This window comes from Mchenga conophoros, linkage group LG1 (assembly GCF_057382185.1).
Source record: "Mchenga conophoros isolate Kocher_MC1m ecotype Shallow Benthic linkage group LG1, M_conophoros_male_GT1.1, whole genome shotgun sequence".
NCBI classification, from domain to species: domain Eukaryota; kingdom Metazoa; phylum Chordata; class Actinopteri; order Cichliformes; family Cichlidae; genus Mchenga; species Mchenga conophoros.
In genome coordinates, this window is record NC_140526.1 from 18,596,929 (window position 1) to 18,611,288 (window position 14,360).

At 40.0% G+C, this 14,360-nt stretch overlaps 1 protein-coding gene across 2 annotated transcripts in view; it reads right to left on the reverse strand.

Annotated features, from left to right (window-relative positions):
- LOC146583221 (uncharacterized) overlaps window positions 1–12,081 on the reverse strand; it is a 40,149-nt gene extending 28,068 nt beyond the window's left edge. For both annotated transcript variants that reach the window (XM_085268633.1, XM_085268628.1), the window contains exons 1-2: window positions 11,882–12,081; window positions 7,521–7,596 (exon numbers count right to left, since the gene is read on the reverse strand). In XM_085268633.1, the coding sequence (XP_085124759.1) occupies window positions 7,521–7,596; window positions 11,882–11,903 (98 nt within the window). In that variant the 5' untranslated portion in view covers window positions 11,904–12,081. The remainder of the gene's footprint in view (window positions 1–7,520; window positions 7,597–11,881) is intronic.
- Window positions 12,082–14,360: the final 2,279 nt, after the last annotated feature.

A 14,360-nucleotide genomic window follows, 5' to 3' on the forward strand; every position in this document is an offset into this window, starting at 1 on the left:
GTAATGTTTTCAATATAACAGATTTCCACTTTTTCACACGAGCGTAAATGAGTTGCACACAAGTCTTCAACACTTTAAATAATGCAGTGTTCAGGATTTGACACAATTAATACTCAAATCTTCTCGATCTGGGAATGAGCCGTGATATCAAAACATGGAGACACATCGTCTGGCAGAACAACAACAACGCTGCTCACAAAGAAAACACGGATGCATTAGTCACACAGACAAAGAACTTCCTCCACACTTGATTTAACTTAATTTTTCCAAGGTGCAGACATAAGCAGAATATTTGTCCTATTTGTAAGGATAAATTAAATAGCGAGAAATCCATCACTGTAAACTGGAATACACAGCAAAGTACTTTTTAAACAAATGGACACCAAAGCAATAGGTGAGCTATTTTATTTGTTAGATACTTTTTGAATGCAGATGAAAAACATCCAATATCATATCCCTTGCTCAGTTACTTTTTGCAAAGTTAGCAAGGACAGGGCAACTACTTCGAGTTTATGAAAGGAAATAAATGTTATTTTACTCCTACCATGCATAAGTCACACAATCTCAGATATGAGCTCACACTAGTCTTGGGCATAGATCAGGAACAATGATATCATGTCAATTCTAAACCCAAAGCCCACGCTGGGAAGAACACAGGAGGCGGTGTAATCAGGTTTTGCATCTATTTTACATATTTATTTCTCTTTATATGTTAGAAGTGACAGAAGTCTGTTTTTTGCATTTCTAATAAATGTGAGGCCTTTTTTTAGTTTCTCATTCTGTGCAAACTGCACTCCTCTCTCTATAAATAATGTTTACAAATGTCATTTTAAAAATTGATTACAATGTGTTGTGCGCACATTTGGCTCTGGGTAGGGATCATAACAGCTGGTAGTCAGCTGCGTTGTGACAACTGAGAGACACAGAACTGTATCCAGCAGAAAGAGGTCATTCTTAAAATCGGCGAACATTGACAGTGCCTCAGTTTGCCCTTTGCTTTTGCACTGCTGGTGGATTTACAGATGTCAGCCAACCGAGCCTAAGGCGAGACCCTCATATACAAACTGTCAAAACAAGTGCTGCATGGAAACAAATGAGGAGGAGGAGGATATTGTTTTTTAAGATTCAAATGTAGGTTTATGGGTTATTCCCAACACTGCCGTCTTGAATGACAGCTTAAGCTTTATGTCATCTGTCTTTTTTAAGAGTTTTTATTGGTCTTTCATGCTGTAAAACTAATAGTGCACGCCATGCACAGTCAAGACAAGTATGTTTAATTGAAAGCTGTAATAGGATGTGGCTGTGTAGTGTATATATCCTACCGAATGTTTGGAATTTAATATTCATCTTTGTTTGTTTTCTTTAAAATAACTTGGTTTAAACCTGTCTGCTCGTTCTTCTTTCCCCATCATCAGAGGTGACAAAAGTACAGACATTCAGTATTTAAGTAGAAGTACAAATACTTCTGTTAAAAAATACTCAATTAGAAGTACTTATATTTACTTCAAATCGAGTACAACTTATTTAAAAGGCTCTGAAATGTACTCAAAGTAAGAAAGCTCTTTTGAGGACACTTTTACAAGCTATTTTTGTGCGATGCCATCTGAACCTCGTACTATAATAATTTCACAAAATTCTAAAAGCACATGAGAAGACAAACTTGAGGCTAGAAGAAAAGGAGAATTAAAAATATATATATTTTCTGTTGCCTGTGAAATGAGCACAGTCAGGGTTAAAGGGGGATTCAGTGGGTGGAGGAACCTTAAGATCGACTGCAGTGGTTCCACGTAGGGAAAAGAATCACATCCCAGAATAACTTCTATTGTAAGATCCATTCGATTTTAGATGTACAGGCTGTGATCAGCTGACCTGAGGTTTACTGTTTACTCTTTGTGGATCTACACAACTGAATTCAACAAGATGTCAGCAGATGTTTCATGAATGGTCTTTGCTGATTTCCATCCTCTACACTGACAGTACAATGTTTACACTGTCTTTATACTTCGTTCAGTGATAACCATTCGTTGATAACCATTAGGATTGCTTTTCATGTGTTACTGTTAAAGGGTGCAGAGACTTGAAATAATAACTCCCCTCAAATGTCTTAAACCAAAGGTAACACGTCTGTTTTGAAAATGTAAGTGGTAGGAAATATAGATATTTGTGTTAAAATGTAGGACGTAACAGTAAAAAGAAAAATAAGTACTCAAGTAAAGATACCTGAAAATCGTGTATAGTTACAAAGTATTTGTACTTGGTTACTCGCCAGCTCTCCCCATGTGTGACAACACATTCCCATTCACAGTGCCAAGCTTGGAGAGTACACTCAAGAGCCACTTTGATACATCTGTTCAACAGCTTCTTAACTCAAAAATCTAATCAGCCAATTACATAGCAGCAACTCAATGCATTTAGGCATGTAAACATGGTCAAGACAGCGTGCTGAAGTTCAAATTGAGCATCATAATGGGGATTAAAGGTGATTTAGGTGACTTTGAAAATGGCAGTTGTTGACACAAAAAACGGCTGGTCTGAGCATTTCAGAAATTGCTGATCTACTGGGATTTTCCTACACAGTCTTCTCTAAAGAGAACATATATTATTTTATGACACAGTTTGGGCCCTTTAATTTGTAGACAGAATAAGAAAGGCTGAGATGGTTTTTACATGTGCAAAAGAGAAACAGTGAAAGGATTTTGAATATGGAGCTGCCAGGCAACAGGAAAAAAAGGGTCCACAGAGAAGATTCATGGATGTAGTAAAGGAGGACATCCAGAGGGTTGGTGTGACAGAAGAGGATGCTAGGGTTAAAGTGAGATGGAGGCAGATGATCTACTTACGTGACCACTAAAGCTATTATACTCTGTTGCGTACACGGACAGGGACCCAAAATTAAGTCACAGGTACCTAGCGGTCCCTAGTGGACTTGTGGATGTGGAAAGCATAAAACCTGTTTAAAGGGACCAGCCAAAGGAAGAAGAAGAAAACTTTGGGCTCCTTAGTACCAAATGAATATTGTTTAAATGTACCATCTTCTAATGGCTGCTTCCAGCACGGTAGCACACCATGTCACAAAGCACAGGTCATCTCAAACTGGTTTCTTGAACATCACAATGAGTTCACTGTACTCATAGCCTACAGTCACCTCAATCCAACAGAGCACCTCTGGCATGTGGTGGACTGGGAGATTTACATCACTGATGTCCGTTGATGTCGACATATCTGCAGCAACTGTGTGACGCTATCATGTCAATATGAAAAAAAAACCTTGAATTTATGTATTGATAAATTAGGGATCTCTGAAGGCAAAAGTGTACCTAATGATGTGGCTGGTGATTTTATAGTGTTACCATAACCAATAAAAAAAAGAGCAACATTAAATGAAGTTAATAATATGACCTAAAATATTTCCTGTCACTCTCTTATCCATCGCCGTGCTGTCAAATTAGCTTTTAAGTTCTGGTTCACTGTGTATAACGTAGGACTTCATCATCTACTGTTTCTGGCCACTTCAGAGTTCATATTTGCCCCTTCTGCCCCCTTCAGCGTCTTTGAGCTGATCTAACAGATGGCTCGCACTGTTTCCATCCTAACACCGACTCCTCTATGAGTAGCCCCTCTCATAATTAAAGAAGAAATCAGACGAAAATACCAGCGACCAGATGCTCAGCACATTGCCACTCGGTTTCAAGGCTACCCTCCTATCCCCCTCCTCTGTGCCTCTCTCCTTCCCCTTACCACTGAGAAAACCAATGGAGCAGCTAGTAAAATGAATACTGTAGTAACCTTAAGATAGACTGGACATACTTCGGGGAGAAAAAAAATTACAACTACAGCCACAAAAGTCTTATCACACATAACAAGGGGAGAAGAAAATATTAGTTAACATGACTATGCCTGTGTGTTATTGTTCCATCTTAATTATAACAGCAAGTGCTTTGAGAGACAAAGGCCAAAAAAGACTAAACAGCAAGCCTCCCTCCATCACCCAACCCAGTCTTCTATCCCAAGCCATGGGTTAACTATACATTGACCGCACACACACATTCAAGCACACACGCTCCTCTGAGACCCCTCATATGGCACCTGAGCCTTCCTATATGGGCCACACAGTACAGTGCGGTGAGCTTTGTAGTAATGCACTGGAGCACACAAGGGCCACGGCTGCAGCATCAACAGCATCTGGGTTGTGGAACATTTGCCACTCGCTACACCCCATCACTGCTTCCACAGCTGTGGCTCACTAATAGAGAGGACCTGTGACAGTCAGAAAGCATGAACGATAAATGATGACAACACCCATATGTTGCCAGGGTCGCTGTAGAGGAAATAGCCTGGGGGTAGATATAGTGCATGAGAGAATGGCAGCAGGAAGAGACAGAAGAAAAAAAACAAACGTGCTTGATATCATGAGGCAAGAAATGACTTGCAGTGCATTAAGACATCAAATGAAAACCTTTATTGGGTTTTACTATCAATAGAGTTTAAAATTTTTATTGTGAGCTTCATAATCCAGCTTTCAAGCCATAATAACAGTTTAGAAAGAGTGGTAGGCTACATGGTTTTGGATGAGTAGATTACACTGCTTTAGCATCTTAGACATGACTTAGAAAGTTTGTTTGCAAAGTAATCTAGGCCACAGGCGAACGTTTGTTGGCCAGCGCTGTGAGAATAGTGGGAGGGAGTAGTCAGGGCACGCTGCTGCTAGCAGCACAAAGCAAGATTACTGGAGCCTGGACAGAGAGATTTTTTGGTAGCTGCCTCACAACATTTTCATGTGTAACTGTAGCTGTACTGCTCACATTTTCTTTAGAAATCAAAATATATATGTTATGCAGAGGAATTGTAAACACTGCCTTCCAGTAAGGCCAAAAGAAAGCATTTTATTCCTTTTTATTTTGTAACTTACTGTCATGCATTTGATTTTGCCATCAGTCTAACGGTTGGTAATTTTGGTTTGTCTTGATAACTGTTGATGGATTACCTTTTAAAATGTATGGAGAAAATTGTCCATATACACAAATCCTCATTGCATAAACTTTGTTGAATCTTCCTCTAGTGTCACTACGAGTTTGTGATTTGTCAGTTTTATTAAATTGTGTCCCTTTCAGGATGAACTGTAATAATGTAATCCTCTGACTATCCCAGCGTGTCTCAACTCAGGTACTTCTGTTAGCAGGCTGCACTCATGCAGTGCATTTTGTGAACATCAGCAATTTGATGCGTGTCTGACCATAATGCTAAATTCATTTCCAGGGAAGAGAACAGTTGTGTTTAATAAAACCAAGATGACACAACACGTGTGATGTTTGGTTTGAGTTGCAGGGCAACTTCCTTACATTCTGGTCACTCAGACGCTCAGGATGTTGGACATTTAACCATCAAGAAACCAGTTGCTCACCAAAACTACTTGTAACTAGTTGCCAAATACAAATAGAAAAATAAATAAATAAATGCAGTAATGGGCAGCCACTGATTTTTCCTACTCGCAAGGACACTGCTGTCCTATTTTTCCTTTAGTGTGACTGAGCCACTACACGCAATTAATCTTCTTCACGCTGGGTGAAAATTGTTTGGTGGTTTGTGCTATGTGGCTAGAAAAATGACCACATGACCACTAAGGGTGAGAAAAAGGCAGTTTTTCATCCTCATGTTTTGTGACAGTTAGTTAGTACACCATCATGCATTCATGTACCCTTAAATGTGAACAGACTCAAAATAGTTTGAGTTCCACACTAGTTTGAGTGATGATCAAAACTCTGCAAAAATAATTACATCCACAAGTCTGTGCTGTAAGTGATATATGTCAGTATAGTAATCTAAATTGTTTATCAAAACAATACCTGCTTATCATTAGAACAGCATTGTCCATAAATACGCTGACGTGAAGATTAGCATCAGGCTTAAAGCACCACTGCACATGCGTCACAGAGCGACCCGCATGACTGTAATCATGTTTTTTGCATGTATTAACAGGCTGGATGTGTCCCGTGCTTAGTTTAGCCTGCTGGATGTGTCTATAAGCCTCAAACGACCACAGAAATCCAACGTCCTCTGCTTTAAGTCTATGTCATTTCTGCAAAATATCACGGAGGCTATATCAGGCTACATTGGGGTTGCTACCTCAGGTGTTTTCCACTGGGTGTTAGTCATCGTGAGTATGTGTGTTGTATGACTAATCTCATTAATGCATGCAGTGCTGTTGAATAACTGCATGGTGGAATGGCTGAATAATGTTTGGGGGTTCAAGGTTTAGGCAGGGCTGGTTAGAGGGATTGGAGCAGGGAGCACAAGTAGAGAGCTGGATTAACTGTTTTCAAGGACATGCTGTCTACATAATACATAATGACCCATATTGCACTATTTTTACATCTATACACCACTCTAATATATGATGAAACCAACAGAAGGACATCAATACAGCTGCCTTGAATTGAAAATCATCAGTGTGTATTGTGGAGCTGGAAACACATGTGGAGGCCCTGTTGCACAGAAGATAGAATATTAATGAGATTTTCTGATTGAGACCGAGACAAACAAGTTGGCCTCAATATCAGTACATCTGTTAATATTCATTTTCTATTCTTGTTTGCATTCCTAACCTACTTTGCAGTATTTTTTTTTATCCTAGAGTGGACGTCCGGCAACATATTTTAAAAATTAATGTTTTTCTCATCTTAGCTTCTTAAATGTTAAAAAAACACTTTTGTATGCTTTCAGAAACTATCATTTAATTTGGGAATTTGGTGACTTTTTCTAAATTTCTTGGACTTTTCTATTTTGTTCCCCTTTGTTTTAAATTAATTTTGAAGGACATACATGGATTTACAGAGTACATACAATGAGCCATTACCAGTGAGTGCTACAAAATGAGGATCGACTCAAACTTAACAAAAAGACAGTACTCTCTGTGGTTTGTGCTAATAAAAGGAGCTTTGGCCTACAGAGCCGCAGCCAGAGAAAAATCTGCAGTTCAAAGAGAGAGTTCGAGTTGAGTAATGAAGCCATGAACGAATTCAAACAAGCCCACACACTGTCATCTCTTCCACTACCCCTCCAACTCCCTTCCCCAGCCATCTGAGCACAGAGTTTACGTTAGTGTAGCTGCACACCGCAGTATTGAACTGTCAGCAATAAACAGTAATCAGCTCCAATCATATGTGTGCACTACATCAACAGATGGATTCAAACATTGACTGATGGAGACAGCACCTCTGGCCAAAATCAATAGCAGCTTACATACACTGGTATGAAGCTAATAACAAATAATGCTGCATTGATTGGAAAGCTGAGGTGCAACCATTGAGTTACAGATAAAGGGCTGCAGCAAATAATAGAGCGCATGATTACCTCTGAGTGTGTGGGGGATAGGAGAGTGTTCCTGTGTGTGTGTGTGTGTGTGTGTGTGTGTGTGTGTGTGTGTGTGTGTGTGTGTGTGCTTTGTGGGCTTTGTGGGTGTGTGAGCTTTGTGGGCTTTGTGGGCTTTGTGGGTGTGGGGAGGTGGGCGGTGTCATACTCACCCATAAGTGGTGTTGCTGGCCCTCTTACTGGCTGCCCTAGAGCGGCTTGACTTCAACTCTCCACTCATGCTCATGTCTGCATGAAAGAGCAACCAATTAACTTTGTACTGATACAGTAAAGAGCGACATACTGCAACACAACAAAGAGAGAGTACAAACACACACACACACACACACACAGGAACCTCCAGATGACTAAATGGCATACACATGGTCATGTTTATCCTACACTTGGGTCTTCTTTATTCTGGCAACATTTACATAATCTACAGCAGCTTGACATGATGCTGACTAAAGGGCCAGCTAAGACTGACAGAAGCCAGTATCTGTTTTCACGTCCACCTCCCTCCAGCCACTTTGAGCTAGACTGTTCACTCCATTTTTATTTCCTGTCTGCAAGGATACATTGGAAACTTGGCACAACCTCTAAAAAGCTCAACTGAGCTCTGATCTCACTCTTTCTCTCCTGCAAACACTTTTATATACATGTTTGTACTAGCCATTTAACCATAAACCATCTTGATTACAGGACACACCAGCAGCTCACTGCTCTCACTGTGCTTGCTCTCTTGTCAATTTACCAAAGGTGAGTAAAAGACAAAACAAAAACAGGCAGGAGGTAAGCAGCAAAGAGACGGGGAGAGGAGAGAAGTCCAGTCTGACATGGACAGATGGGTGGTGAATGGAGTGTGACTGGGCCAGCTGCACATACACTCGCACAGCATGATTGTCAAATGGCTGGAAGCGACAATTAATTAAGTATGGGTTTGAAAGTGTGAAAAGAAATTTAGACATACGTATGCGCCTTTACCTCCCAAAGTAGACATAGTATTTTCATGAAAAAGTGACTACATCTCCTTACACTAAAAGGACAAAAGGCCTACACATTATCTTTTAAATATAATGGCTCGGCATTGTGTGCCAGGAAAACAAAACTGAGTTTTATAATGAGTTTGCTGAGCAACAGGATGACTGTATGATTGACTGCGTGATGAAGCCATTACACAGGAAGAGAGGGGAGGATGCTGCTGAGCACAGTTGTGTCGCTCAACAGGAGCAAAACCTCAGGAGGTAATCAGAGTGCTATCAGAGTAAACAAAATCCTATATACACCACAGTTAGCTCCTCCTTTGCAGACTTCACATCTATGCCCATGCATGTATGCACGTATATATATGTGTATTATACTTTGTTTTGTTTTGGGGGTTTTCTGTTCAGAGGTATAGTTTCAAAAAACAAGGCAAACTGCGTTTTGAATTAAAGTGACTTCACAAAAATGACAACTTTTTTTGGTGAGCCACACACAGATTCTGCCCTATAGTTGGCTACAGAAACATACAGGCCCATGAAAAAGAAGTGAACTCACAGTGTTATAAAATACTCCACCCTGCTCTAACCACGGTGAACGCAAAGGAAAAAGTGATTCACGGTTGTTGTGATGCAATATGCATTTTTTCCCCTTGCAAATACCAAACAGTCTCACTTTAAGCAGCTACATTGTGCATTTATTAGAGCTATAAAAAAATAATAACTTGTTTGAAAGACACTACTATTGTAGGCCTTTGGATAAAATCATCTGCTAAATGAATATAATGCAGACTAAAGAGTTTTGAGGACATACATATAGTATTGTGGATCATATGTCAAAATTGTAGCTTTTATCATGAAAACATGTTGCAGATTACAACCACTATGTTTCACTACTGTCATTTATTATCCATTTATACCATCCATTTTATTGGAGGGCAATCACAAGTAGACTATTATTTTAGTTTTATTTCTATTTTTGCTTCTAGTTTAGATGACAGATTTAAGAAAATATATGGTTTAAATATAAACACATAATTGAAACATTACTACATCATCACCGTGTGGTTAGAAACCGTACAGACAGCAATTCTGCAATACGTGCAAAATTGGATTATTTTCAACGAATACTAATATTTCAGCCATAACAAGATTGTGTAGTGATTCAGGACTCATTTACAAATCCATGACCAGCCTGAGAGATTCCAGGTGCAAACTGGCAGGGAGATATAGAACTCAAACGGCAGTATAATCTGATAGACAGTTATTTCGTAAAACTGGCTCAAAGAGCATCAGAGGACACAGCAAGGTCACATGCGATCAGCTGTAATGGGTTATAAAGCCTCAGCCTCCGCCACAGTCCATCACTATGCTTTGTATCAGCGGATGTCAGGCTGACTGCCAGAGTGCCGCTTCATACCCAGCCAAAGTTAGAGCCAGCTTAATCACACTACCTGGAAACAAAATTACATAGACACAATGTGGAAAAGCTTTTCTTATTCTGAGTTTTCAAAGCTAGAAGGAGCCTAGATTTCCCCTGAAGATCCCAGTCAATCAGCACCCACCCTGCTCTAATGAAACCTTGGACCTGGATCAAAGTTAGGAAATAGGAATCTGTGTATTCACCTCATTGGAAAACACTGAAAGTTGCTTTAAGAGTCTGCAACACATGCATTAAGGGGAGTCTGTGCACAGCACTTACTTTATTTTCACAGATTCTTTTTTAGCAAACAGTCTGAACGCACACACACACACACACACACACACTTGAAGTCACGGATGTGTGGGAGATTGGATAATGTGATCAGATAAAAACAGCTAAATCTGCCGTCTTCTATCATCATTTTTATTTTCATCCCAATTCTTCAATTTATCACGCGTTGGGCTGAACCGCATCCCTAAATGTTTGATGTATTTTTCAGTGTAATTTGATTCAACATCTTAATCGAGTAACTAACTTCAGAGCAGAACGCAAACGCTTGAGCTGCAGACTGACACTGAAATTTTCAGAGGCATTTAATTCAAATGGAATATTTGGTAATACCGTTCGCACACTCACTTTGCTTTTCTGAAGCGCTGCATCCTAAAAGTAAAAGAAAAGAGAGCGCGTATGGCTGAACGCTTTTGCAACAATCATTTAAACCAGGACTGCAAAGCTGATTTCAATTTAGCAGATTGGTTAAATTACAAAAGAACCTTGATAAAAGATTAAACTACAGTAAGATATTTTCTGCTCTTGTATTGTTCTTTGTCTGTCCTTAGTGCCTTTTCTTTTGATTACTGGTTATTGGCTTTACTTAAGCCTACTACTTATTCTGGACCAGAACAAATTTGTCAAGGCACAGTATACAGTACTATCAAGCAGCACAACCAGAATAGCAGAAATTAACATTTTATTAACCTAAATTTGATTTAGACTTACAGTTGATGATATCATTGTGACTGTAGGATCACATAAATCCCCCTCACTTGTCATAAAGCTTATTAATTAATTCACATCCTGGTAGTGTTGACGATGTCTAGGTATAAGTGCAGCGTGTGCAGGTCTTGTCGATATGCCGAGTCTCTGCACGTTCCTGCAACCATGAACACTTAGTTTCCACTCACAGATAAAAACACGAAACTGTGTAACATAAATTATTACTTACAGCTCTAAGGAACAAATAAAAAACAGGAAATATACTGTTTGCTGGCATGGATACATGGTAAGTTGAGAGAGATGCTAGTGTGCTAAAAACCACGTCTCAACAGTGAAGCAGATTGCAGCATTATAGTGAGGGAGACGACAACAGTGACTTGACTTTATTTTTGCACTGTGGAAGTATTCAACAGTTTAAGATGCGTTTTACTTTCACTGTGGAGTCTTTTAGTCTATACTGACCTTGTCTGAAGCCTCTGCTTCCCCACCAGACAAGTAGCTTTGAGAACAGACTGAGGTTTCCAAACTAGTGTGGAAGTTGTGAGAAGATATTGGCACTGTGCCTGCATGGTAATGTAGTCTTATTAGAAACTGTTCATGGATGCACTGTTCACTTTGCAGATGAAGAAGAAAACTAAAGAAATCTCAATCCATATGGAGAGATGGGTATTACAACATAATTAAGCTATAAGTCATTTCACTAGCAAAAGCCTTTGTATCCTGACTAGACCATGTGCTGACCTTGCCAATATGAGAAACACACTTGGCTTTTGCTTAAAGGTAAATTTGCCTGAAACACCTCTTAATGCATCACAGTGTTTAACATCCTCAAGTCCAGTGTCTCCTATATTACCACAGCACCTTCTGATTGGACTAATGTTTACGGACAGGGAAAAGCGAGAAAAACAGCTCTGAGGTACAAATGTAGAGAAACCGGAGCTTCAGGCTGAAGTGCACAGATGAGCACACAAAAGCTGAAAAGCTTCCAGGATGAAGGGGGAAAATGGCAGTGGAGAGAAAAGGAATGAGAGGAACAATGGCAAATACTGTCTTTCAGAAACACCGTGGTGCATGCAAACATCCACTAAAACAGCCATCATCACACATACACAAGGAAACACTTCGGTATACTCACATCTTGGACTGAACAGGGTCATATCAGGGATGCAGAACAACCAGAAGACTGTTGAGTGGAAGGACTAGCCGAGGATTTCTTTCCTTCTGTTTTATAACTCTCTCGTCTTATGTCCTCACTCTCAGACTATGTGCGCAGTGTTGTTTGCGTGTACGCGCGCCGGTAAGCGTGTGCTCAAAATACTGTTTGGCTGACTGCTGTGATACTACTGAGTCAGTGACAAACCAGCTAGAGAAGCACCAATGGGATGTACCAAATTTGTTATTGTGGCAGGGGCGTACGGGAGCACTGGAATGTTCCATTAGCTGGAAAACTGGAAGGAGGGTAGGATGAGTGCGCAGCTGCTTCTCCCCACAGCAACAGGAGCTTTGGCAGGAGCTTCGGGCTTACAAATTCAAACCAGGCGAAAAGGAAGCTGCTATAGTGCATGTAGTGCATGTGTGTGTTTGTGTTTGCACTTTAATGCATGTGTCAAAGAAGAGCAGAAGCCTGAAGGCACAGGTGTGTGTTTGTTTCACTTCACATGTGCACTATACAGAACTGTAGTCTCTACTGTATATAATTAGCACGACTAAAAGTAATGCAATAGGGAAATAAATTTTCCACAATCAAAGGACAAAAGTGACCTATTTCCCATAGTTTCCCGTGTCATTAACATGCAGCTGTCTGCTAGGTTTCACCTCTTTTATGATTTTTCATGCTTTCAACTGTTTTTCAGGTCAATTTTGGTGCATTTTAATACAATTATCTGTCAAATAATATGCTTTGTGTTGCCATCAATTCTATTACTGGCTCACTCAAGAAGTCTGGCCTCCTGGTTTTGGCAAGTGAAATTCCATTTATTTTCCATTAATTTTCTGCTGCTTATCCAGATTCAGGCCGAGGAGACAGCAGTCTGAGTTGAGAATCCCAGACTTCCTTCACCACAGCCACCTATTCCAGCTCATCCTTCTTATCCGTAATCTCTTCATGGAGTCCTGGGTCTGCCCCAGGGCCTCCTCCCTGAAGGACATGCCCAGAGTAGCTCACCTAGGAGGAGGCATCCTAGTCAGTTGCCTGTACCACCTCAACTGGCTACTTTCGATGTGGAGGAGCAGCGGCTCTATTCCGAGTCCCTCTCAAATGACCGAGCGCCTCACTCTATCTCTAAGGGAGAACCCAGCTAGTCTTCAAAGGAAAATAAATGTAAAAAATAATAATAAAAAAGAATATGATTCACTTTGGATCTCGCCCCAGTCCATCTGTCAATCTAATGTTCTCCCTTCACTCGTGAACAATGTTGAATCAAATCCACAAAACACATGTAGACTGGTTGGACAAGTGCAGCCTTGAATATCATCGAGATTATAAGCTGGTCCAGTGTTCCAGGCAAGTGAAATTCCAGTATTTTATTGTATGCTATTAGTGTGGTGATTGGCAAATATGATATGTTTGAAGTCCATGGAGCAGCTTGCTAACCAGAGTAACTTAGCATGCCAGCCTCTTATTAAAATGTTGCCACTTTGTCTTAAAGAAAAACAAAATCATCTGTAGCTAACATGCTAATACAGCTTCAAAACAGGGCTCCCTCAACCAATAAAATTTAATCACTGCAGTCATGCCCATCTTTTATATACAGTTTATAGTACACACACATTATGTGAGTAAACAGAAAATAAAACAGGAAACGATCATATAAGTAGTGACTTTATCTCTACACAAAACCTATACTGCACTGGAGGCAAGTTACATGTAAAACAGCTGAGAAAGTAACCGAAGATTTCATTGCAATCCTAGTAATGTCCCATTTCTCAGCATTATTTCCATCTCTGGGATCTTGATTATAATTAATACTGTATCGCAAAACACACCCAGCAGAATCCTGTTTTGCGTGGTGAAAACTGTGCATGCTGTCTAATCGCTGTTTCACTTTTGTTGCGCGGTAGTTAGAGAGCGAATACACCTGAGGGCGTTTAATCTTTCTAGCTCCCGAGGAGGGGGCTTTCATGTGGGGTTTGTTTAATTAGCTCCTTTAACTACCAACACAGAGTGAGACTGGCTGCAAGCCAAACTTTAATCTTAGGCAACTCTAAAATGATTATTAGCTCTTTTCACACTACACTTAACCCAGACAAAATTGCTTTATTAAACTGTTAACTCTTGGATAACTGTGTTGTTAAGTGACAAGGAGCTGAAACCCTATAACTTATCACTCAGCAAGGTAGAACAGCACAGTGTATCTTGTATCTTTAGACACTTTTTTATTAGCTGCCCAGTACAAAAACACATAACAGGGTGATTCTAAAAGAGCTTTTATTTGAAAACCTGAAAGGTTTAGGAAAATGGAAAGTGGAAAAGAAGAAGTAGCAAACCTAAGAAAAGGGATTTACAACAGGTGAACAGTATGAGAAAATCATGTCCCTGAAAAATAGGAAAAAAATCCAGCAAAAACCTGACACTGGACCTGAGATGAATCTGGCCTTTCAGCTGATCTGGCTAC